The sequence below is a fragment of the Lissotriton helveticus genome, chromosome 9 (genome assembly GCF_964261635.1).
Source record: "Lissotriton helveticus chromosome 9, aLisHel1.1, whole genome shotgun sequence".
In the NCBI taxonomy this organism is placed as follows: Eukaryota; Metazoa; Chordata; class Amphibia; order Caudata; family Salamandridae; genus Lissotriton; species Lissotriton helveticus.
The window spans coordinates 792880144-792905385 of NC_136070.1; the positions used below are offsets into that span (position 1 = coordinate 792880144).

Below are 25242 nucleotides of genomic sequence, written 5' to 3' on the forward strand. Positions count from 1 at the left end.
GTAAGCTGAGGGACCTGGCCTATGCCCACCTGGACAATAGCCAGAAAAGACAGAAGGCTTGTTACGATAAGGGAAAAAAATGGAGGAGACTACAAAAGGGAGACTGGGCTTTGGTATTGCTGCCTTCCTCCCTGCAGAAGTTCAAAGCGGAATGGAGTGGCCCTTACCAGGTTGTTTCCACGATTGGCAACACCAGCTATAGGCTTCAGATACACCCAAAGAAAACCCAGGTGTACCACATCAACCTGCTAAAGAAATGGCTGGGACCCCCTCCTACTGACGTACACGTGGCCGATCGTCCTCCCTCATCCCAGGGGAGCACTCTGAACCAGCTCGTGCTCAATGAGGAGCTGATGGCGCAAGAAAGGAAAGAGTTGATGACCACCCTGAACCGACATCACAAGGTCTTCTCCGACCAGCCAGGAAGGACCGCTCTGGCCGAACACCACATACGAACGACTCCGGGAAGAGTGGTGAAAATCCGACCTTATCGGGTGCCAGAAGCAAGAAGGAAGGGAATTCAACAGGAAATAGAAGACATGTTGAAACTCGGGGTCATCCGTCCATCCAGTAGTCAGTGGTCCAGCCCAATCGTGATGATACCCAAACCGGATGGAAGTCGCCGGTTTTGTATGGACTTCCGTGCCCTTAACGACATTTCCACCTTTGACGCCTACCCGATACCCCGGATAGACGAATTGATCGAAAAACTTGGAGAGGCCAAATACATCAGCACGATAGACTTGACCAAAGGATATTGGCAGGTGCCCCTGCGGGAAGAAGACAAACATAAAACAGCGTTCACCACCGACTCCGGTCACTACGAATTCAACGTCCTACCCTTTGGGTTGCATGGAGCCCCTGCCACCTTCCAAAGACTGATGAACAACGTCTTAAAAGACCTCAAGCATTGTACATCCGCCTATCTAGACGACATCGTCGTATTCAGTCCCGATTGGCCAACCCACCTGGCCCACCTGGAACAGGTGCTGGACACCCTCACTCATGCTGGCCTAAAGATCAACGCCAAGAAGTCCAGAATTGCCTTCCAGAAAGTAAAGTATCTAGGCTACGTGCTAGGACACGGTATGATAGAACCGCAGATCGAGAAGGTCCGAGCGATTGCAGAAACACTCTTTCCGGGCACCAAAAAGGAGATGCGTGCCTTCCTGGGGTTGATCGGGTATTATAGGCGGTTCATCCCCAGGTTCGCCCAGCTAGCCGCCCCTCTCACCCACACCCTCCGGAACACCTTCAAAGCGGCGGGGCTGGCGAACCTCACGACGGAGATGTTGGATGCTTTTTCCGCCCTGAAGAGAACCATCACCACGTCTCCCGTCTTGTCCTCCCCCGATTTCAACAGACCCTTTTCCTTGCACACAGATGCCTCAGACTACGGCATAGGGGCGGTTTTGTCCCAAACAAGGGAGGATGGGGCGGAACACCCGATCCTTTATGTCAGCCGCAAACTGTTCCCCCGGGAGTTGAAATACTCCACGGTGGAGAAGGAGTGCTTGGCCATACGGTGGGCAGTGGACAAGCTGGCCTACTACCTAGAAGGGAGACCGTTCTCCCTGTATACGGACCACGCGCCCCTCCAGTGGATGGCCCGCAACAGGTCTAACAATCCACGGGTGTTGCGGTGGTTTTTGGCCCTTCAACCATACTCTTTCTCGGTGTGTCACAAAAGGGGGGTTGATAACACGGGGGCCGACTATTTGTCCCGTAATCCCCTTCCCGAACGGAAGCGTCCAGGGGGGGAGGTGTGTAACCGGGCCGAGGGGCCGCTCCCCCTTACACCCCGGAGTGTGCCTAAACTCTGTGACCCCCCCCTCTTCTCTTCTCTTCGCAGGTGGCCGACTCCACGAATTGGGCCCCGGGGGCGGTCCAGTATAGCTGTGACGAGGAGGACCAGGAATACGGCCCCTTTAACTGGCCCAGCGCAGGTGATGAGGAGGCGGGACTGAGCTTCCCTTTAAATGAAGCACGAAACCAGGACCAGGTGTGTCTATACACCGGAGGAGCGGTCAGAGAGGTGCAGAGCGGAGGAGCGGCGTGGAGCAGAGGATTCGAGTGGAGTACGGAGAGGGGAGAAGAAGAGACGGAGAGGAGAGGAGTACATCGGAATTGCGGATTGTCTGGAAGAGCGAGTGCAGAGGAGCTCGACGGATCCGCCGGGAGATCTTACGCAGCCCGGACCCCGACGGCTAAAAAGGAAACCGCCGAGCAAGAGAACGAAGGGAGAGCGGCCAGGGGAGCACCGAACAGCGGAGAGGAGGAGGACCCACACTACAGAGAGCCAGACGGGCTGCTGAGACAGGTGACCCCCACGATCCCAGGAGGGCACCGGAACCACGATCCGCCCAGCCACTCCCCCGGAGGGGCGTGGCTAACAGAGGTACGGGGTCGGGTCACGGGGTGGTTGAGGTTGGGGAAAGGACGACCGGCTGGCCCATAGTATAACGTGACCCCCTGCACTCCCCTCACTGATCGTAACAGGAGTAAAGCACCCAGTTTTCCCTCACTCCCTTTCCCTTTTGTGCTGGCTGGAGACACAGACAGACTTCTCATACCTCCTCTGTTTTCTGTTTCCTCCCCTCGGTGGAGCCTGGGACGAGACGGAGCCCGCAGTGCCTGGAAGGAGGAGCCCGACTCGACGCCGGGACCCCGACGGAAACATCAAGCCTCGGCGAGAAAGAAGCTGGTCCCCGCGACCTTTGTTTGTGCGTCCCACCTGTACTGACAGACTGTTTCAAACAATAAAACCCAGTTTGAACCCAACTAAGACTCGCCTCTTGCCTATCCCCACCCAAACTGCCACAATGGCATAGGGCTCAGAGGCGGCTGGGATGGGAGGGAGTGATTACTAAGCTCACGCCACTGTGGGACTCCAAGGCCCTCGGTACTCTGCGCAATAGCAAGGGGTTTGATCGATGGGATACCATAGGGATCTCCACGGTTGGAGATCTATGGTCCAGGGGCGCAGTGGTAACCTTTGAAACCCTGAGGGAGCAGTACGACCTTGGACTGACCGAAACGTACAGATACATACAAGTTAGACACGCACTCATGTCTGTGTTGAAAATGGGAGCGACGGTCCCGGAGTCGGCTCCGTTGGAAGATCGGCTCCTTACGGACTATATTGAGGCTGGTGCAACCTCCCTCACCTACCGGAAACTGTTAAACAATCTACCGGATCCACTGGTGCGTTTGAGAGAGAAATGGGTAGAGGAGATTGGGGACTTGGATGAAACGGAATGGAACGCAGCATTGGCGTCACCCAGGGAGGCAGGTATATCCACACGTTTCAGACTGGTCCAATTTAAAGTACTACACAGGGTTTACTATACTCGCACAACACTGCACAAAATACGTAGGGCGGAACATCCATACTGTCTGAGGAATTGTGGGGAGGAGGGTACGCTGTTCCATACTTTGTGGGATTGTCCTACTTTACAAATTTACTGGAGGCGTGTAGCACGAACGATCAGCCAGACACTACAGACACCATTCTCACCTGACCCTCGGGTATGCTTACTGAATGTGTGGGGCCCAACTGACCTGTCACCGCATGGAAAACGCTGGGTAGTCATTGGTGTGATGCTGGCAAAGCGAGATATAGCACAGAACTGGGGGGCGCCGACTACTCCGACATTGTCGCAATGGTGCAGGAACATGGATATGCTTATGGTAACAGAGAGGGCGATTTACAAACAGAGGCTTAATCCACGCAAATGGAACAAAACATGGACACCGTGGAACTCATATAGAGGGGATATCTGTGAGCCTTTGCCTGAAGATGAGGATGCAGATAGCTCTGGGGAGGATGAGGATATGGAGTGATGTCAGGAATAATGGGTTGGGCTTAGAGGGTTAGGGAATGATCGAACCCCAGGTACTGAACATGTAGACAGACTTATTCTGACAGAAAATGTGGATACTGCTTGTTGCGCCTCTATTAACGCTAATGATATCAGTGATATAAAAAACGAACTGTTTAAATTGACCCTTTTAAGTAGTATGTTTAGAGTTGGGGAGAAAATGGAAAAATTTGAAAAGTTGCTCTACTGATTGAATGCAGCTGAATGTTGACGCTGCGGTATACACTGGATATGTACATATGGTTATTGTGTTGGCAACAATAAAAACAAATTTCCCCAAAAAAAAAAAAAAATACTGCTGCAGGTGCATGTTGACTTGTGTGGAGCGATGAAGACATGCGGGTATAAACAAGGAGGCATCCGGTTACTCTTCTAGGGTAGGATGTAAGTTTTGTATGTTGGCAAAGCCATCAGAGGCAAATAATGGCACATCCCGATACTTCTAAAAGAGCTTGGGAGGCGGCGAAGCTTTGTATAACGCAGAAACAGGCCGAATGGCACTCAGCACTGGGTGGCACTCAGCACCAGTGAGAGACGAGCATCGCCAGGGATGTACACCACCCCACACTGTAATGTCTCTAGCCTCACCAAAAACATCACAAGGCAGTACCATGGAGCTGGGTGTTGGAGTGGATGGAAAGACAGTGGTAGTGCTTGAAAATTGATTTCCTTTGTTGCACAGTGCTGGTGTCTCAGCACGACCTCATACAAGTGCTCTACCAATGAAATGGTCATATGTAAATACATAATAAACACTATGTTTTATGACTGAGTTATATACAACCAATGTCTGATGAATGTGGGTCGATCACTATCTGAATTTCATACACAACAAACAGCCCAGAGGGCTTACATTGTATCTCCTCTAGGTATCAACATTGTAAGCTATTGCAAGGCTCTGTCCACATCTAAAAACAGAGGGGTAAAAAAAACAATACAAATCAAACAACCGCAAGCAATGATATTGCACTGGTAATTTTGCACAAACCGACTGTTGTGGAAAATGACAAATGTATATGTACATAAGCGGCGTTCATTTGTGTTCACCCTCGCCACTGTTGAAGGTAAAGAAAGTCACGAAACGGTGGCCCCGCCATCTTGTTCCCTTTTAGGCCCCATCACGAACATAGATAGTAGCCATCTTTGTGTCATGACCTCCCTGCCCATTGCCGATAGCCATCATCTCTCTCTCTCTCTCTCTCTCCAGCCCCGCAAGCACCCCGCGCCACGACAGCCCCCGGTCTCTCCTGTTCGGGCCATAAACGCACCGCTAAACACGACCTTGTCACCACTCTGGACCCCCGCCCCCTCGCTCTTTCATTCTACTCATAGAACGGGCCCTTTTGGTAACCTCTTCCTCCCTGCCCGATTGCCCGGCCTGATCCCAGGCCATCACCTAGCCCAACAGATGCAGTTTATTGCTTCCTACAGTAGGACCTCGCCTCACATCAGAGGAGCGGTGATTAATCAAGGCCTTCACACCCCTTGACCTGACCGACACCCCCGCATCCCTCCCAGGAACGCCCTTCCTCTCTTCTGATGCCCCCCGCCCGGCTACACCTGGCCTCTCGACCCAGTCCCACATCATAAAACTAGGTCTCGTGGATGTACCCCTCCGGCCCCGCATAGCGAAACATGATCTCCTCGCCTGCCCAACCTTAGATCTGCCACCCCCTCCTGCCCTCGTGCCCTGTTGGAATGTCCGGCTGCAGATTACAATCACATGTCACATTTGGGAGGGGAAAACAACATCAGAGCGGTCAGTATGGGATTGGGCCTGCAGCTGGGGTCCCAAACATGCCCTTTTTGTACTTCAAAGTGTCTTTATTGCAATAAGGAATGTTTGTGCATCATAAACCTGTGTATAAAAGACAGAGCCGTAGAGAAACTTGTTAGAGCACCTCGAGAAGATACCCTGTTGTCTGATTTGACGTGTTCTGTTCCGTCGGAAATAAACTCCTGTTTCCTGCCTTCCAGTCTCCAGCGCCTGCCACTTTATTTGGGTAATCGTGAGTTGGGTGAGAAGCGGCTAACGCCGGGCAAAACTAGAAAAGGGGTAAACGACCTGATCTGCCTGAACCCTTTTTCAGCAATTGGCGTCCCAAACGTGGGGCCCATCAGCGACACGTAGATCCAGTGAGAGAGGTCCCAACGACAGAGTGAACGACTGCAACGATCGGGAAGAGCTCCTGCCCGATAGACCCTTGTCTGGCAGCCGATCATCCGAACTTCACCGGTTCCGAACAGACCTCTCTCGAGTGATCTACGGTCCTGACTGGGAACCATCAGGAGTGCCACAGCAATTATGGAGAATAGAGGACGATCGGGCGCTGGAAACGGAAGACGAGAAACCGTCCATACGGTCCGGGTAAGGTCGTGGAAACACGACAAATTGCGAATTGATTGTTTGATTGTCATTGGAAAAAACTAGTATTACGCATTTTGATTGTTTTGTCCTGAGAGATTCTCTGTCTACAAACGGGGAAGGATAGAAGTATTCTCCCTTTGCAGATAGTGAAGGGTGGGTAGCGCAGGCTTTTGCCCCCGTTGTAACCCATCGCGCCTACTTCCCTCTCCATTTGATTGATTGTTATCCAAGCATTTATTGTTTTGGAATTGGTTCTTTTTGGATCATTCTCTATTTGCAAACAAGCACAGGGCCGCCATACTCTGTTTAGTCTTTGCAGATAGTGAAGGATAGGTAACGCAGGCTTTTGCCCCCGTTGTAATCCGTTGTGCCTATTTTTATCCCCCACTGATTGATTGTTTGACCGGACCTTGATCGTTCGGAATTGGTTCTTGGAAAGGATCTTCTCTGCCTACAAACAGAGAGGAACAGGAAGATCTCTCTCTTTGCAGATAGTGAAGGGTAGGGAGCGCAGGCTTTTGCCCCCGTTGTAACCCGTCGCGCCTATTTTATTCCTCATTTGATTGATTGATTGTTTGTCCGAACTTGACTGTTTGGAATTGGTTCTCTCTTTGGGTATTCCCTATTTGCGAATACTGTAGAATAGAAATATTCTACCTAGTCTCCGCAAAGTAGTGAAGGATAGGTAGTGCTGACTTTTGTCCCCGTTGTAACCCGTCATGCCTATCTCCCCCCCATTGCTCAGTAGTTGGTTCAGCCCGGACCATTTATTAAAGGTAGACCATCTGGCTCCACCGGAGGACACCCCTAATAAAAAGGACATATATAAAGAAAATGCGGATTAGCCGCGGTATCGTGCTAGTAAATAAAAGAACATAAGAATCATTAGGAAAAACAAAAGGAATCGAGTAAAGTCAGTAGGCCACTGATGAGATCTCTTTTTACTGAAATGGAAACATTAGGAACAACCCCTCAGGAAGTATGAAACTAGTGAGGAAAGCCGAACTCAACGCCATGATGACTGCGAGACAGCTCGGCTCCACCGACCACCCCGCCCAATTAACGACAAACCCTAGACAAATATTAGAAATATACAACACTATAGCAAAGTAACAGGTTAAAACGTTTTTATTTTGAACAAAAATATATTAAACAACTATTTACACGGCAAACGGCTGCAACAACAAACCCACAATGCATTTCGCCGTCTGCTTGACGCCGTTCCTGTCCCTCCTTCCCCAAAGTAGCAATGTCGGGCTACTTTGGGCTACTTTCTAGTAGGTTTTTGGGCGTCAGAAAGTCTACAAAAGCCGTCGGCGGCGGCCTGGGGTGGAGAACCATTACGCGAATAGTCCGGAGGCGACACCACGCGCCAAGGCCTGTCCCCGGGATGAACCAAGGGACCCGTTCCTGGGGCCGTGGCAAAGAACGGCCGGCCGCCGAAGGCATGGGCCCGACCCGGAATGAACTGGTCCTCCCATTCCCTTCTTCTCCCGGCGCCTTGCAGGCCACGGGGGGGGGATGTCTTGCATATGCCTCCGACCCCCCCCCCTCTTCTTCATCGCCTGGCCCGGCCATAACAAATGTCAGCGAGACGCCGTGGGGTGCACTGGGAGGGAGAGGCGGCGCGGACGAGCCTCTCCCGCCTCCCCAGGTGGAGGCCCCTCAGCTGCGCCCCCAACGCTCCACGCACCCGGCAAAGGGTTCGTCCACTCTTGCGGTGCAGGGACGCTCCACGCACCCGGCAAAGGGTTCCTCCACTCTTGCAGTATAGGGACGCTCCACACACCCAGCAGGGTCTCGTCCACTGTGGCGGTGCTAAGACGCCTCACCCAACAGGCTGGAGTCCGTCTGCTCATTTGACCCAGTGACTGCCGGTAGCTGCAGAACTCCTAAAAATGGCGGTCGACCTTGCAGGAACGAACCTGACGTGCAAGGATGGCCTGGTCGCTGGCCAGCTAGAAAAACGAGTCCTCCGTTCAGAAACGTTCTCCTCAGCTTTGAAGATTCTATGAGAGTTGCGGAGGGCCCTCGACCTCCGCGGGCCCCGACCACCCCCCGATGGGAAATGACTGCCATGATCACCCGCAGAACGACCAAGACGTAACCACGAGACGTCGCCAGCCTCAGTTTTGAATGACCCAACATACTGCAGACTACCGATTTGATCAGTTCCGGTGGAACATCAGTACGACCCGGTAGGAAAGATTGTTGCCCCTCCCTTTTCTTTGATTGATGGTTCATGTCACCGGTCCCTTCTTTTGCCCCCTTAACGAAACTTCTGGACTGCCGAAAAGAAGTTCTGGCCCAACCACGAGTTGGTAGAGACAGTTTGACTATACTTGGACCCGCCTGACCCAACCCAAAATGGCGCCGGTACAAACGAAACTCACAATTCCCTGTTGTGTTCCGGATGCTCAGACTTGATATCGTGAGATATGTATGCAGTTTTGAAGCACATGGCGGGAGGGGATGAGTATTGCTCGAACATTCAAACAGTGAATTTGATATTAAGTTCTGACGCATCATTGATTACAGTATTATTGAAAGTTCGAATCTTTTTGACACTGATGGTACTTACCCACAATGAATTTTCGATATGATTTTATTGCACTTATCGTACCTTGATGAAATAAAACAACCACCGACTCGGTTATGTTTTCCGCAGATAAATATGCCCTCATGTACAGTTCCAGGCTGCTCCGTGGCTGGCCCACGTGGTTGTAGGCCTGCATTTGTACGTCAACATTTTTTTAAATAAAGATTTTGTGACAACAAATACAGTCGTAGCTTTTGGATTGGTAAGTTTTGAATACATAGCCCTTGTTTCCGATCTACATAAAATACAGGCGAAATAAAGCAAGTCGATTACTGAAAGGTTAAAAAGCAAAGTACCTTGGAATATTGAAAATGTGAACGATCCAAGTTGTTGCGTGTGTTTTTTTTTACTTTTGTGCAACCTAAGGCAATCGATAAAGGTCCCGATGTTCTGTTTTACTTTGTATGCCACATATCACAGGGAAAATTGTTTCAGATGCCCCTAAACCAGACCCAGTACCACTGTAGACCACCCCGACTCCTCGAAGAAGAACACGAGTTCACCCACTTTACCCTGATTGCCCTTTTGTTTCGACCCCCCCCCCCACACAAGATCCGCAATACCACACGTGGGCGATCTATGCAATGTGCAGTCCATAAATGATTATGCCTCCCGCACCACCAGTCCCTCGGGGCTTAAAACGCCGAGATGGAAGGGACTGCACCCCGCGGAGATAGGTTGAAATACGTAGTAAGTAAAAAGCCTTTTGGGTTTATGCGCGCAAATGTGTCTTTAAACGCCGCCCCCACCCCTTCTTCTTCCCCTTCTTTCTGCAGGTCGCATCAGAACATCGACTAAAGTGTGGAGAAGGCCTTGGTGATATGAATGCATGTGTGTATGACCGAATGTGTGTAACTCGACTGGATATACGTTGCACGCGTTGACCTGATAAGAGAGATGTTTTTGTACGACTTGAGTGATGATTGGACGGCCGATGGAATGGGGAAAAAGGGGGGTCTGAACCTAGCACCTATACACGATGAACAGACATAGATATAACGCACCCTTACTTAGAAACGACCATCTCTCTACTAATGCGACCAAGAATGACGTGCACCTACGAGTAGATTCTTACGCCATGAAACTCGAAGTTGCCCATTGTTCCCCCAACTAACACCCTCCGTTGCCTTGGCCTGGATACCCGTCCGCTAAGGAAAAAAAAAAAATGATTCAAAGATCCCACCGTAAGTACTAGCCCGACCAGGATAGTTCCCGAACAATTGACGAAAGTATAAGTATTTGCAACAGAAACGAACAGCAAAGGACAGCCAGGCGAATTAAATAGGAAACTAAGGATGCGCAGCATGCAGGAGGAAATGTCTTTGGCCAAGTACTGTTCTATGTTTTGTCTTGAATTCTGTATGTAAATGCATGTACCCCCCCCCTCGCCTGAATTCATGTGTACGTGGTATATGGATTTACGTTGTCCCTCAGTCTGTGTTTCTGTATAATATGACCCCTACTGTTTTGTGTTTTGTGCGCATCAAAATGGCCTATTATTGTACACGTTTCTCTCTCTCGTCCTTTCCCTTCATGTTGTACGTGTACCGAATAGTTCATTTAAAATGCGAACGACCCCTGCTCCCTCTTCCTCTGTGTGGTAATGTTGTGCCCCGCCGGCACGAGCCTAATTGGTTTTTCGAACACAAAGGTGATCGACAAAATTGCCAGAAACTAAACAATTGTAATTTGCCATGTTACTACCTCTCCTTTTCTGCAAAAATGACAGAACTCGAATTGGCTATAAGGAAAGGACAGGTAAGACGACTGATGTCCCCCTAATCTGGACCTTTTTATAGGAGGACTATACGTCAGTGGCCTTCTGCTCTCAGCTCGTTAGAAACACAATCTCTTAGGCCCAGATTGCCCCACCCCTCCGCACCCAAGTACGGATGTCCAAAACGTCCCCGTTCCTCCAGCTTGACCCCAGCTCCGTAAACTCGAGGTATAACTGATGACCCTGCTTAACTGTTGCTCCCCGAGAAAAGAGTGTTAGCCTCTACCCCTCTCTCATGATGATAAAAGACTGCCAGGGCTAGGGTCAGAAAGCCACATGCGACATGAATGAACGCCAAATAGACCTAGTTCAAACTCAGTAGACATGCCTGTATACATACTCCACAGTGATAACTTCTGACCGTGACCGATGAAACGTACCCCCAGCTACCTAGATCCAAGACAGAATTGAAATGTATAAATGCCTTCTCTTGCCAGTTCGCTAAAACCTGTTTTGTACCCATTCAAGGATACACAGCCACCGGAGGAGAGGGGCTGGACGTGACGCACAGCCTGGCCACAGATCGTGAGGCGCGTGTGACCTCGACCTAAGATGGAGCCGCAGAGCAACGGGACGCGGGACAATGCACCACTCTCAAACGCAGAAAACGAAGGAATGGAGGGCTGCCTTGAAGCCCTCTACTTGTTGACCCACGCGTGCCAGAAGTCCCCACCCCTTTGAGCCCGATTGATGGACCTGCCTGCGCATCACCCTTTTGCTCCCCTGATCCGTCTCAAAGATCCGGCCCCACTCCGCCCTCTCCTCCCCCCGATTATCCGACAAAACCCCTTCTATCCTTTCCACGTGGATTTTGACTCCGAGACAGAAACGCAGGTGCCCAACATAAGGCACCCTTAAGAGAGATTAGCTAGGAAACAGGACTGTGGCCTAACGGCAAAGGACAGATCACACCCTGCGACGTGTAAAGAAGGACCCGAGCTGGACCTATAGCTCCACCGCCGGTGCTCAACAGCGCCAACGGAAGAAAACGAACTACCAGAACCTACCAGTGATGACTCGCTACTAATAAAGACACTGTGGCGAAGACCCCCCCACCCTTTTTCGGAACTTTCTACACCCCTTGACTAATTGCTTGTATTGGACTAAATTCCTCCCTCAATCACTTTTTGCCTGTAAAATGTTTCATCGGTCACTTTTAAGTACGACAAATGTAAATTTATATGTATTCCACCTCGTATGTCGCATCAACTACACACGGTTATATGTAAGTCTACCAATATTGACAAACGCTATTTCATTGACTACACACGACTATAGGTATGATAAACACGGAAATGATCTATCTTATGTAAAAAGCGGCGACTGTGGAAAATGACAAATGTATATGTACATAAGCGGCGTTCATTTGTGTTCACCCTCGCCACTGTTGAAGGTAAAGAAAGTCAGGAAACGGTGGCCCCGCCATCTTGTTCCCTTTTAGGCCCCATCACGAACATAGATAGTAGCCATCTTTGTGTCATGACCTCCCTGCCCATTGACGATAGCCATCATCTCTCTCTCTCTCTCTCTCCAGCCCCGCAAGCACCCCGCGCCCCGACAGCCCCCGGTCTCTCCTGTTCGGGCCATAAACGCACCGCTAAACACGACCTTGTCACCACTCTGGACCCCCGCCCCCTCGCTCTTTCATTCTACTCATAGAACGGGCCCTTTTGGTAACCTCTTCCTCCCTGCCCGATTGCCCGGCCTGATCCAGGGCCATCACCTAGCCCAACAGATGCAGTTTATTGCTTCCTACAGTAGGACCTCGCCTCACATCAGAGGAGCGGTGATTAATCAAGGCCTTCACACCCCTAGACCTGACCGACACCCCCGCATCCCTCCCAGGAACGCCCTTCCTCTCTTCTGATGCCCCCCCGCCCGGCTACACCTGGCCTCTCGACCCAGTCCCACATCATAAAACTAGGTCTCGTGGATGTACCCCTCCGGCCCCGCATAGCGAAACATGATCTCCAACCTTAGATCTGACCACCCCCTCCTGCCCTCGTGCCCTGTTGGAATGTCCGGCTGCAGATTACAATCACATGTCACATTTGGGAGGGGAAAACAACATCAGAGCGGTCAGTATGGGAATGGGCCTGGAGCTGGGGTCCCAAACATGCCCTTTTTGTACTTCAAAGTGTCTTTATTGCAATAAGGAATGTTTGTGCATCATAAACCTGTGTATAAAAGACAGAGCCGTAGAGAAACTTGTTAGAGCACCTCGAGAAGATACCCTGTTGTCTGATTTGACGTGTTCTGTTCCGTCGGAAATAAACTCCTGTTTCCTGCCTTCCAGTCTCCAGCGCCTGCCTCTTTATTTGGGTAATCGTGAGTTGTGTGAGAAGCGGCTAACGCCGGGCAAACCTAGAAAAGGGGTAAACGACCTGATCTGCCTGAACCCTTTTTCAGCACTGTGACCTTGAACAACTGCGTGAGCCTCCACATTTTTTGGTTTCGATTCTCCTTGCTACCGAAACTCTGTAGTTGCTTTACCCCTTAGGTAAGTAATGTAGACTAATGCTAAATCAGCAAGCAGGTGACACAATCAAATCAAGCAGAATAGTCTTACTTGAACTGCACCATTCGATTTAGCTTTGAAAACAATTCTTGGACGGCCAACCTACCAAATGTATACACCCGAATGCACTTCTTGCTCACTACTATAGTTATGGTGTCACTGTGTAGCACATTGGTCTGCACACCCTCAGTGACTCACTGAAGAGGTCAAAATGTCAGTTAGCTTGAAAAGGCAGAAGCAGTGTTTGCACTGGCACTCTGCCCATCTCAAGGCTCATTAGCTTTCTCGCTCTCATCACCCTGATCTCCGACAGGTGATCTGTAATCATTTTCCGGCAAGCTCTACAGATGTTAACAAGCAATTGTTTTATAGCAGCTTTCCATAACGTAGAAATGGTTACATACGAATGTTTAGTTGCGTTATCTATTAGGGGAATTCCAGTCAATGCTGGAGTTCCCCTTGATACAAACACCTTACTCCCTTTAGAGTAAAGCCTTGATGACTTTAAGAGATTCGACCTGAAAAACAAAATAACAATAGAAATATGTTTTAAACCTCTGTTTTCTAGAGAAGGATGAAAAGGCAGGTAAATTCTTACACATGCACGCATATATTGAAAGACTACTTGGACACATTCACTCGCTGGCTTCTCAGTTTTGGTTAGCTGTAGCGGTAAAGAAGTACACTTAGATCTTGGGCCATTAAATCTATGCTTTCATTCTGGAAACAAAGCATTTTTCGAATAATATTGAGAGCACAGATTGCTTGGTTCTTTTTTTTATCTCATGGGAAGGTTGACCTTTATAGAAAAGCAATTGCCTCATTTTCTATAGGATTTTTATCCGCTGCTGCCAGTGAGTGGTTTTCATACAAATGAGCCCCTTATGTCCGAGTAATAGTTTCAGGCAATTTACTACATCACAAAGGAGTTTTATCATGATTATTTCTAAACAACTTTTGTGTACTGTGCATGTAGCTGTGTCAGAACCCAATCACTCTACCAAAACACTATAGGCTAAATAAATATAATTGATGCAACTCTTTCAAGTCAAAAGAGACAAAGATCAGTAAGGCGACTTGTCACACTCTCTGGGCAGGATGTGGTCATATGGCTTACCCACTTCAATGCAGCATAGCTGACCGATCATAACAACTCAGAATCCATTCAGGATACCCTGGTGGGTATGTTTCACCAACTATAAAAAAATGTAAAAATAAATATGTAACCTCTACAATACCATTCCTGAATTACCTCCTGCTTCAAGATCTCAGTGGTTAACACCTTCTTAATACTAGAACTAGACTACATGAACTTTTTCACTGCAGGGATGTTCAAGGACCAAGACGGACAACATAAAAGTGTAGAAAGAGATGTTTTCACAAAAAGGAGAACCCATTCCTGCGTTTTCAATACCTCCACTTCCTCCTTACCAGAAATTCTATCTAGTACAAGCCCCTTCTACTACAAATCAAGATTCTCCTCGCCTTTCACGTTCACCGGGAGGAGGTGGAGAGGGCATAAAAACCTTCATGCTCTTCTAAATTATCAGGAGAACTAGATTGGCCAGATCCTTTTCCAAACATAACCAAACCAATAAGAGCATTAAGTTCCTAGCATGTGCATTATAATAACCAATATCTGTACCTCACTGCAACAAGATAAAGACGTTTGGGGACAAACATTTAAAACTGCCCTCACAAAGAGCATTTATTTAACGATACTTTACCCAATGCTTACTATGAAAATGACATGAAATGACACTTAACGCTAACACACTTTACAACAAAAAAACTCTGGCATCACAACACAAAACCAGCTAAGCAAGTGATCAAGCCTGGCTTGCTAGAGTCGTCTGAGGAGTCTGTATTTACACAGTTTATCACCTGCAATGTGCAACTTATCAGATTTACAGAGGGTACCACAAAACAAGTCCACAAGTTCCTTAGGATGAACAGCGGTGCTGCTGGTGTTGGCCAAAAGACAAATAGTCTGTTGGACCACCGCTGAAGGCAAAGGACCCGGCTAAAGATGTTGCCACATGCAACTTAAATGCAAAATGCTTAGGATTCACCACCCCAAAAAAAAGGTCCAAAGATTTATAGAGCCCTCGATGCACATTTCTAACAGTGCAAGACCAGAGCTGGGACTAGTCACGTTCACTGAGGTATACAACACCACGTAATAAATTAATAGGATAAAGAAATGTTACTGTGCATGTATTTTTTATGTGTGACTTTGATGGTTTGCTAAACCGAATAAAGTTTGTTGATGATGCTGATGATGCTACAGTGCATGTCTTATAAGGCTATGTTATAGCATGTACTGAAGCATTTATTCACAACACTGCTGGGATTATTATTATTTTTTATTTTATTTTGTAAGATTTATATAGCACGAACTCGACCCAAAGGTATAGGAGCGCTTTACATGACCACCAATTACGTTGCACAAGGACACAATTAGGAGGGGGAACATCGTTTACAACGAAACTTTTACCCCGCACTACCATTACAACGCAGGAATTACAACGAAAGTCGTTACAACGACTTTCGCTGGAGGGCGCTGTTGGATAGGAAATAGTTTAATTTTCTATCCAACACCTTCCCTACTACCCACGGGGACTGGAGTAGGAATAGAAAATTAAACTATTCCACTTTCCAGCGCCCCCCAACGCAAGTCGTTGTAACGACTTGCGTTGTAATCCCTGCGTTGTAAAGGCATGCGTGGTAAAAGCATGCGTTGAAACGACATACATCCATTAGGAGCACATTGCTATAATTCATTTTGAGTACTAAACACAATGTGAAAGTACTGTGGTTTTATAATAACCCGGTTTTCAACATGAACCACAGTTGATGTTTTAAATGCTGAAAATTCAGGAATTTGTTGAATTATTAATTAGACAATGTTGTCTGCAAAAAAGTAATTCTGCAGTAATCGGCCAAAATATGCAATTCTTTTTTGCTGTTTTGTATGTTCGAGCCATGATTTTGCACTATCTCCTGGAGTTTGGGAAATTTCCGTACTAACTAAATGCATTCTATTGCATTAAACAATCTTTTCTTCAGTTCTCAGTCCAGGAATCACGTTTGCTTTAGTCAGCATCTCCCTTTTCTGCCTTTCTCTATTTTTGCTCTCGGTCACAGTCCAATGAGGAAATATAAAGTCCCAGTCTCCAAAAATGAGTGGCAGTGCCCACCCCTGAACAAATTAGATACTGTCTATTATAAGTATGCACGTGGAAGTGTCTGCCTGCCAAATGCACGGGTCTCAGAGAGGGAGCCAATCGTTTAGAAAACCACAAATACTAAAATTGATCATACGGACAGGGGTTGCGTAACCTAATGATGGAACACCATCAGAGGATGCAGCAAAGGAGATCCGATACACAATCCACAGCTTTGGGATTTTTTCTGATATAGGCATTGCTCCATAGGTAAAGACAGTGAGCAGTCATGGAAATCCCAAGCAAAAGTGCTATCCAGATTACACTGCTCATCACCCATCTTACATAGAGGACTGGGGTCCAATAAAGGATGATCTCTGGTTGATAATGAATAGAAACTGAGCTTCAGAATGTAAGAAGTATGGATAAAGGGGTCAACCATCTCTTTGTGAAGTTATGAACCAACAACAGTCCGAAGTTCAGAGTCTATGATTAAATCGCCAGCCACATCCCAAGAGAGAATTCCACAAAGTAATGCTTTGAAACATAAGAAATGACAGGGACTCCGATATGTCTGAGGATATGGACACAGGACAAATGAAGTCCTTCAAATGTCTCATAAAGACTGCAATTGGAAAATTATTTATTTGGTATGCTGTGTCAAATAGTTCTTACACGTGCCAAACCAAGCTTTTTGGTCATATGTAAAAGATAACTTATGAGGAACGCCTGTCTGTAAGGACCATTACCAGCTTATGTACTGTGTTTATGTGAATTGCTTCCAGCTAGCCTCCGGTAGTATAATATTTCGAAGAGAATGATTCAGATAATGTGAAAGGAACTAGGAAATTTGAAATAAATTATTCCGAGTTGAGAAATGAAATAGGGGGATGATAATATTGTACGAAAGGATGTGTGTAGTGGCATCTGTATAGCACGAACATAGCTGGAAAGAAACAAAGCACTGAAAAACGGGGTGAGCCTGTGGAAATAATGCAATTAATTACATGAGGTAGCAGTAGACAGCAACTAATTCAATTTGGATGATTTTTTTCAGATCCTTTGATGCATAGATGAAAGGCCTGTCTTCTATTTGTTTTCTTTCTTGCACCTTTTCATCTTCAGTCTGGAAATATCTTGACTCCTGGTGTGGCACACTCCACCAGAGGTCTTTACTTTCATGGCCAAATATATTGAGGTGCAGTTTTTGATCGCTTTGTAGGTAGGGCAGCTAGTCTTGAAGTTAATATGGACCTGGAGAGGTAACTAGTCATTACTTTTGCATTTGGTGATGTGGCTAAACTTCTTTAACTGTTTGATAAGACATGTCTTCGTATATAAGACATTTTTAGGGGTGCCAAAGTGGTGTCTGTGAGGCACATAGTAGAGCATTTCCTCTATAAAGTTGATAGAGGAACTACACTTTTTCCCGCTTCTGGGAGAAGCTTTCACTTGCTCCAGAAGTTCCATCCCAGCATTATGTGCTTTGAATATGGGGTCTGTTTTATGAGTGAATCCAAGGGATTTAAATTGTCTGCCAGATGGGTAGTAGTGTGGATGGATTTGAGGCATCTGTTTTGGAGAGAACTGAAGGCTGATAAGTTTGCCTTAAGAGAGTTTAGGAAGTTCGAGACTTCTATCTGGAAAACATTGTTGATTGAACACAGTTCAACTAGGTGTTTAGTGATGATAAATGGAGGTAATATTAATGTCTGTATTTTGTTGTCAATATGAGCTCTAATTTTGTTGACCTTCTCAGGTAAGAAGTGATTGATGGCATTTGTCCACGGATTGAAGGTTTGACAGGTCTGGTTTCGGATTGAAGTGGTGTTTGACATCTTTAATCAATCAATCAGAGAATTTTTAGAGCGCACTACTCACCCGTAAGGGTCTCAAGGCGCTGGGGGGAGGGGGTTCAGGCAGCTCAGAGGTCATCCGAAGAGCCAGATTTGCTAGTCTTTTCTGAAATCTTGTGTGTAAGGCTTTGTCTGATGTGGAGGGGGAGTTCGTTCCAGGTCTTGGCTGCCATGTATGAGAAAGATCTGCCCCCTGTTCTGGCTTTGTGGATGCAGGGAATTTCGTCCAGTGCTAGGTCTGCGGAGCGGAGATTTTTGTCTTGGGGGGCGTGGAGGGAGATACTTTCATTGAGGTATTGGGGTCCGGTGATATGGAGGGCTTTATAGGCGTATGTGAGTAGCTTGAAGGTCACTCTTTTCGATGGGGAGCCAGTGGAGGTCTCGGAGGTGTTGGGTGATGTGGTCGCGTCATGGGATGCTGAGGACAAGTCTGGCTGCTGCGGTCTGGATGGTGTGGAGTTTCTGGAGGAGAGATTTGTCGATTCGGCCTAGAGAGCGTTTCCATAGTCCAGCCTGCCGGTGATGAGCGCCGGTGACGGTATTCCAGGATTCGGGGGGGGGGGGTCTGGGTTGGGGAGAATTCATTTGAAGGTCTTGCAGAGGGTGTTAAAGCATGTGGCGGATATGGTGTTAATCCGTCGGTCCATGGTGACAGAGGAGTAGAGTATGATGCCAAGGTTGCAGGCGTGGACCGTGGGGTTGGGAGGGCCTCCGAGGGCAGGGGGCCACCATCCGCCCGCCCTCTTTAAATAGTGCTTTACTTCTGTTAGTTGCTTTGTTGGTGGAAATCTGGAGTGCCTTGAACTGGGTGAGGTCCTCCGGAACACAATTGCGTCTCCATTTTGTTTCTTGTCTGTGTATGGCACAGTTGTTCTTGGGGCAGCATGGTGTGGAGAGTTTTAGTTTGGAGGACCAGGTTTTCAGTGGAGCATAGAGTTCTACATAGTTCTTCAGGGTGATGGTTTAGGCGCGACGGAGTGTGTTGAGATCTGATTTAGGCTTGCAGACACTTTGCAGGTTGATGAGTTATTATTCGGGCACCTCCATGCGAAGAAGGTCTTTGTAGGAGAAGAATGTTAGTTTTTGATTTTTTAAGTACACCTCGATGCAAGGGTACAGTGAGCAGGATGGAAAAGGACCTGGCAAAGTTATGTGTTGAGACCAGAGATATTGTGGTATTCCAGTGAATAGTGGAGATGGCTGACAGGATAGGATTAAGGGTGTTGCCTTTAGCATGGGGTTGACTCTGTGAAAAGCTGCTTTGTTTCCAGAATATTGAGGAGTGTGTGGAAGCATTCTATTATCCTCTCTGTCCTGTTGTTGCTTGATATGTAGAAGTCTCTGAATGTAGAACGGTATGCTGATTGGTGGCAGGATGAGGAGTTCCGAGATTGTTTTCTAGGATGTTTTTGTTAGATCCAGAGGGTCTACAGATCATGTGAAAGGAGGCGATCTGGGGTCATGATAGGGGGAAGCAACAAGTGGGAAGCTCAAATAACCTTATTGTTGCTGTTTTGGTGAGAGTGCAGGACCAGAAGGGCTTGTGTACGACTTAGAGTTTCCAACTTTGTTTGAGAATTTGGTTTATGTGCAGGATGCTGTAACCTGCAGGGATAAGTATGTCGAGGATACTGTTGGAGGTTGGGAGGGAACCATGTTTTAATTTTGACAAGTGCAACTGCGTTGTCTTAACTGATAATGGCAGTTGTATGGGTGACTGTTGAGTGTGTAGTGACAAGCAAAGGTTGGGAGTCTTTGGACTATGGGTGCAGTGTATCTGTTAGTAAATGGCATGTAGATTAAGCTTCTTGAGTTAAATGTGCATCAATGATATTTGTATTAGCGTGGTTAAGTCTAGGTATGGTCATGTGGAGTTTGGCAATTTTCAGGTAGGTGACTGATTGGCCTTTTTATTCTTCCAGGAGGGTGACAAAGGAAAGGAGTGGTCTCACTGGGTGGTGCGATTGTCTTGGCTCTCCAATCTCTTTCTTCTGAAACTGGAAATGGGTATGGTCAATTCTAGCAACACTGCCTGTTTACAAAGACATGAGATACTAGAAACACATTTGTCAACATGAGGTTCGCGCCATTGAAACAAAAACATTGGCTCAGCTTACTTTCAGAAAGAGTGGCTCATTGGAAGTGTATGGAATTCATTCAGAATTTCACAAAGGATGCTTCTCCCATGTTGAATAGATGTGTCCACACCTACTAACCATCCTGCTTGCCTACCAAACAATGGCATAACCCTACATATTGAGAACAAAAGGACTATTTTTAACACTGAGTTGCACACGATGAAGTTCTATAATAAAAAAAAGGTCTTCAGCCTTGCCCTATTATAGTAGTTCTAGGTAAATTTACACTTCTGGAATCAAAGTGCTAAAGAACATTATTTTATATAGCATATACTACAGCAGTGTACAATTTTGAATCACTCACTCAATCAACCAATACTCTATAATTCAGTGGTACGTCATAAAAGAATATATATAAATAAATCAAAATCACAATCACAAAAAGCAGTATAACATTTATAAAATTGCAAAAGAAGCAGGCAAGCAGCCGATCAATTCAGTTAAAACAATTATAAAAGTCAATAAAATGCTACCCTTCACCATATAAATACAATGATATTGATTGTACAGGTTTGAAATAAAAAAACATTAATTGGCAGGGATAGGCTATCAGTCAGTTGGCATGGTGTGGGACTCTAATGGACACAGCAGGCTAATGAAATCATTTATGTTTTTTCAGAGTCCTGAGAAGAGGTTTGGGAGGTGTGTGTACCCAGTTCCTGGTGGGGATGGTAGGTGAGTTTAGCATAAAAACAACTCAGCAACTGCAACCCTTTCTGCACTAGTGGTTGCCCATTTTTCCTTCTGTTGCCACATAGAAAATAGGTACCTTGATACTACAAACACAATGTGTTTGCTAGTGTCTGCTTGTAGGATTCTATGAGCCACCACATGCTGTCTAGTTCCTAGATTCCTACAGATTGGGATTAGCCATTTAGCCCTGGCCTTATTATAATGAGGGGAAAAAAAGAGGGCATGGGTCACAGTTTCTTCTCCATAGCCACAGGACGGGCACGCCATCTCGACCGAGTTATCAGGGTGCGCCCATTTCAACATATAGGTACTGAGTGGAAGAGACCCATGCTTGAATTGAACATATAACTTTCCGACCAAAATCGGTTTGATTTCATCTAGAAACAGTTCTATTTTATAAAAATATTTTACCGTTAGAAAAGAGTTGGTTAGCTTGCCCAGGGCTGGGCTTGAAGTAAGCATGCCAAATTTAAAGTTTCTATAATACCTTTTGAGCTACAATTTAATAGTTGATAGATCAATCCCACAGGATATTACCAAAGTCTATCTTTCCCCATACTAAGCAGGGTATCTTTTCTATATTTAATCCAGGGGAGATCGACTGCCCCTTGGAAGCGAAGTATCTCTTCCAGCCCTCGGCGATAACAAAGCAATTTGGGGGTGGCCCAAACTCTTTACCAATACAATAGTGGTCTAATTGCAATTAATCCTGAAATCGACCTGAGCCCCAAGACCAGCCTTAATTGGCTAAGGAGAGTGCTGACTGGGAGACTCAGAAATTGCCTCCAAAACCGATTCTCAGCTGTTTCTAGAGGCTTGCTAGCCTTATGTCTTTATACCTCCGCACCATAGTGTCGAGCCCAATGCTTGATAAGTATGAATCTGAATTACCGGGGAGATTGGTTTAAAAAAAGAACCCACTGGACCTTAAGCAACCCACAAATATATTGCTCCAGTTTCAGCCTTCGCTTGGAGATATGCGGGTCCAATCTAGCTTCTCATTAAGGGTGATGCCAAGGTACTCGAATACTTGTTCCTGCTCTAGCAGGGTCCCGTTCAGGGTGCGTTTGGCTCATGTTGTGAGAGACGGGTTTAAAACCATGTATTTTGGTATATTAACATTAATTTCCAATTCCCTCTGCATAAAGAAATTACAACACTCATCCAGAATTATTGGGATGTTATTGGGTGACTTAGATATGAGGAGAGTGTTTTCTGCAAACAGGAACGCTGAGACCCTCTTACTAGCTAGTCTAGGGGCGTCAATGTCACACCTGTTCAGATGAGCAACCAGGTCATTATTAAACAGTGTAAAAAGAGTTGAGGCAAGGGTGCAGCCCTGCCTTGCGCCCATATTGACCTAAAAGGGGTCTGTAACTTCTCCTAGCTGTCCACAGTGGACCTGGGCAAAGTTCTGGTTGTTGAGTCTTTCAATGGTTCGACACTATATAGGTTGGGATGCCCATCTCAGCCAGTACATGCCACAAAACTTTCCTAGGAAGCAGGTCGAATGCAGATCTCAAATCAACATGTATAATCAACCCCTTTCAAGAGCAATAGTTTTCCAACATAATAACTGCAACCTAAACACTTGGTCGATAGTGGAGGTACGATTGTGAAAGCTTGCTTGCAGGGGGCTTAGAATGTCATTAGCCTCTATCCACTCTTGTAAATCTTGCTAGGATGACTCTACTGAATAAGTTCTGTGCGGTGTCAATGAGACTGATTGTCCTGTAATTTGATGGCACCAAGGGGGTTTCCTTTTTTGTAAAGAGGGAATATTTCTGCCCCAGTCCAGAAAGGAGGAATTGGTAACCCTGAAGCACTGAATTTAGCAGGTGTTACCCAATTTAAATGTACTCAATTTATTGACCACAAAAAGATGGCATTTTGATTTGGCCTTATCAGACTCTAACTCATTAACTGCAAGTAACACAGATATCAACAGCTAGCATGCAACTCAAAAAGACATCTTACGAACTTCAGCGAGAGCTGAAGAGATCACATGCTCCATAAACCAAGAATCATCCTTCTAAACACATCTAGGACTTTGAATGCTACCGTGCCAAGTATATTTTTTTAATCATGTTAAATACTGTGAGCATTTAGGCTGTTGGGAAGATTTCAGGCACTTGATGGCCAAAAATCAAAGACCATGTCGAAAGTCCAGAATAGACCCAAGTCTAAAGAGGATAAGTCACACTATTGATGCCACAGAACTATTCACACTATAATACAAGCAATGTTCCCTCTAATTATTTCCTCTGCGTGCGGCAGTATAAGGTCCCTGTGCGCTGCAGCCAAGGCTATGTGCGCCAAGAACCCAACCGCATGTGTGGGTGCAGCGCCAATAATTAGTGCAAATATCACTCAAACATTTGCATAATAAAGAGAAAAGACAATTATTTCTACACATACGCCCCACATGAAGGGTCTTAAGGCAAGTTTGCAACATACAACAAACATAAAAAGGAAACAGTATTCAAAAGCATTTTCTCCATTGAAGGTCTTTTAAAGTAGCAATGTGCCCCTTACTATCACTTGTCAAATGTGAATGCTACATCCCTGAGAGGTGTCAGTGTTATTCAAGATAACACCACAATGGAATCTGTAAAAATGCATTGTTGTGACCTATCCTTAGCCAACCACAGAACATTCCTTATATGCGTTTTATCTCCTGCTGCATTTCCTCCATTCCTTTCGATGCCCTGCCAAGTACCATGCATCAGGCTTAGACTAATGCATTTTAGTGAGGTGCTCTGGAGGAGGAAGAAAAGCATACAAGGAAGAGAGCAAGAGGAGCGTGTAGGAGGGAGTGTTTAAAGGTAGGAAAAACACAGGCGGGAGAAAGCAGCATGGAGCAGTTGGGATGTCAAAGAAAAGCACAAGAGGGACAGAGAGCATCACTGAGAGCAAGAGTGTTTTGCAGATGCAGAAACAGACATAGAGGAAAGCAACACAGAGCAGGGAAGCATACAAGGGAAAGAGCAACACGGTGTGCAGGAGCTAGTGCCTCTGTGACTCTGCTTCAAAATGTGCTTTTTAATTTTATTAATACATCTAGCACACCGCAGTGGTGCAGGTCCAACTACCTCATACCTTGATTTTGCTCGCAATAAAGTGGCACTCATAATACACTGAAATTAAGAAAAGGTGTTGCGTAGCAATCAGAATCCTTGGTAGCTATGCATTTGTTAATAAGGTGTGGCAGATTATGTGCCTTTTTGAACATTTTTATGGTAATTTTAGCGCCCTTCTTGCCTACACACAGCACTGGAATTATCTTGAATACTTTCAAAAAGGCACCTAATCTACACCGCTCTATCAATAGGTTGACCATACCTCACAGATTTGTCAGGGTAGTCCCAGTTTATCACCACCTGCCCCGGTAGATTTCAGTAAATTTGGCTCATGTCCTCGTTTTTAGACCGGGTTGACTGAAAACATTGGGAGGTGCCTTTTTATGTTTTCCAAATCGGTGATAGTTAGCAGCTGTTATAAAAAATCTATTTAATTAACTGGCATGATACTGGCTTTAAAATCTTTATTTTATCAATGTCTTTACTGCCTCTTATGTAATTCTGTACTGATGAGCGATGTTATTTTGTGTGCTCCTTTTCAAGTAGAAATTGCAGCCAGCCCTGCCAAGTACCACACATCAGGCGTTAGACTAACGCATTTCAGTGTGGTGGTCTGCATCACCGAACTGAAATGCGAAGTCACGCATTTATAAAACCTCCTCTGATGCCAAGCCCAGTGCCAGCTGGTAATTAGAACCACTTACAGAAAGCTGGCAAACCCCGGTCAGCCCTGCTTGCGGAGACTTGGGGGTTGGCTCAGTGTTACGGTAGTCCAGAATGTAACTCAGAATCACAACTTTATTCTTAAGATCAGATCCATATTAAGCCTCATGTTAGGCCCCACCAGGAGCAGCCTCCTTGCTGCTCAGCCCTTCCACACCAACTGATTCTTTCTTCCACACCAACCCTCTCAACATTCTGATGACATCACCATAAGCTGAGCATCAAGGCAAGGGCAACAATAGAGAGGATGCATTAATCACTTTCTAGATTATAACAGACACCCCTTCATTAAAATTGAAAAAATACAGGCATGCGAGATAATAGTACATACATGCAATATAACCGACAATTAATAAATGTGTGAAGGTGGACATACACACAAACAACATTTCACACAAATAATGGATGTATGCAAGGTGAACATACACACAGGCGACATGTC

The 25242-nt window shown here is 46.4% G+C and overlaps 1 protein-coding gene across 7 annotated transcripts in view; it reads right to left on the minus strand.

Moving 5' to 3' along the window:
* Positions 1-25242, minus strand: part of RELB (RELB proto-oncogene, NF-kB subunit) — a 708968-nt gene that overhangs the window by 621214 nt on the left and 62512 nt on the right. Inside the window, exon 2 of one of the 7 annotated variants that reach the window (XM_078660920.1) lies at positions 14261-14339. The exons of the other annotated variants lie outside the window; for them this stretch is intronic. Within the exon in view, the coding sequence (XP_078517046.1) occupies positions 14261-14291 (31 nt within the window). The 5' untranslated portion in view covers positions 14292-14339. The remainder of the gene's footprint in view (positions 1-14260; positions 14340-25242) is intronic. 7 annotated transcript variants of the gene reach the window in all.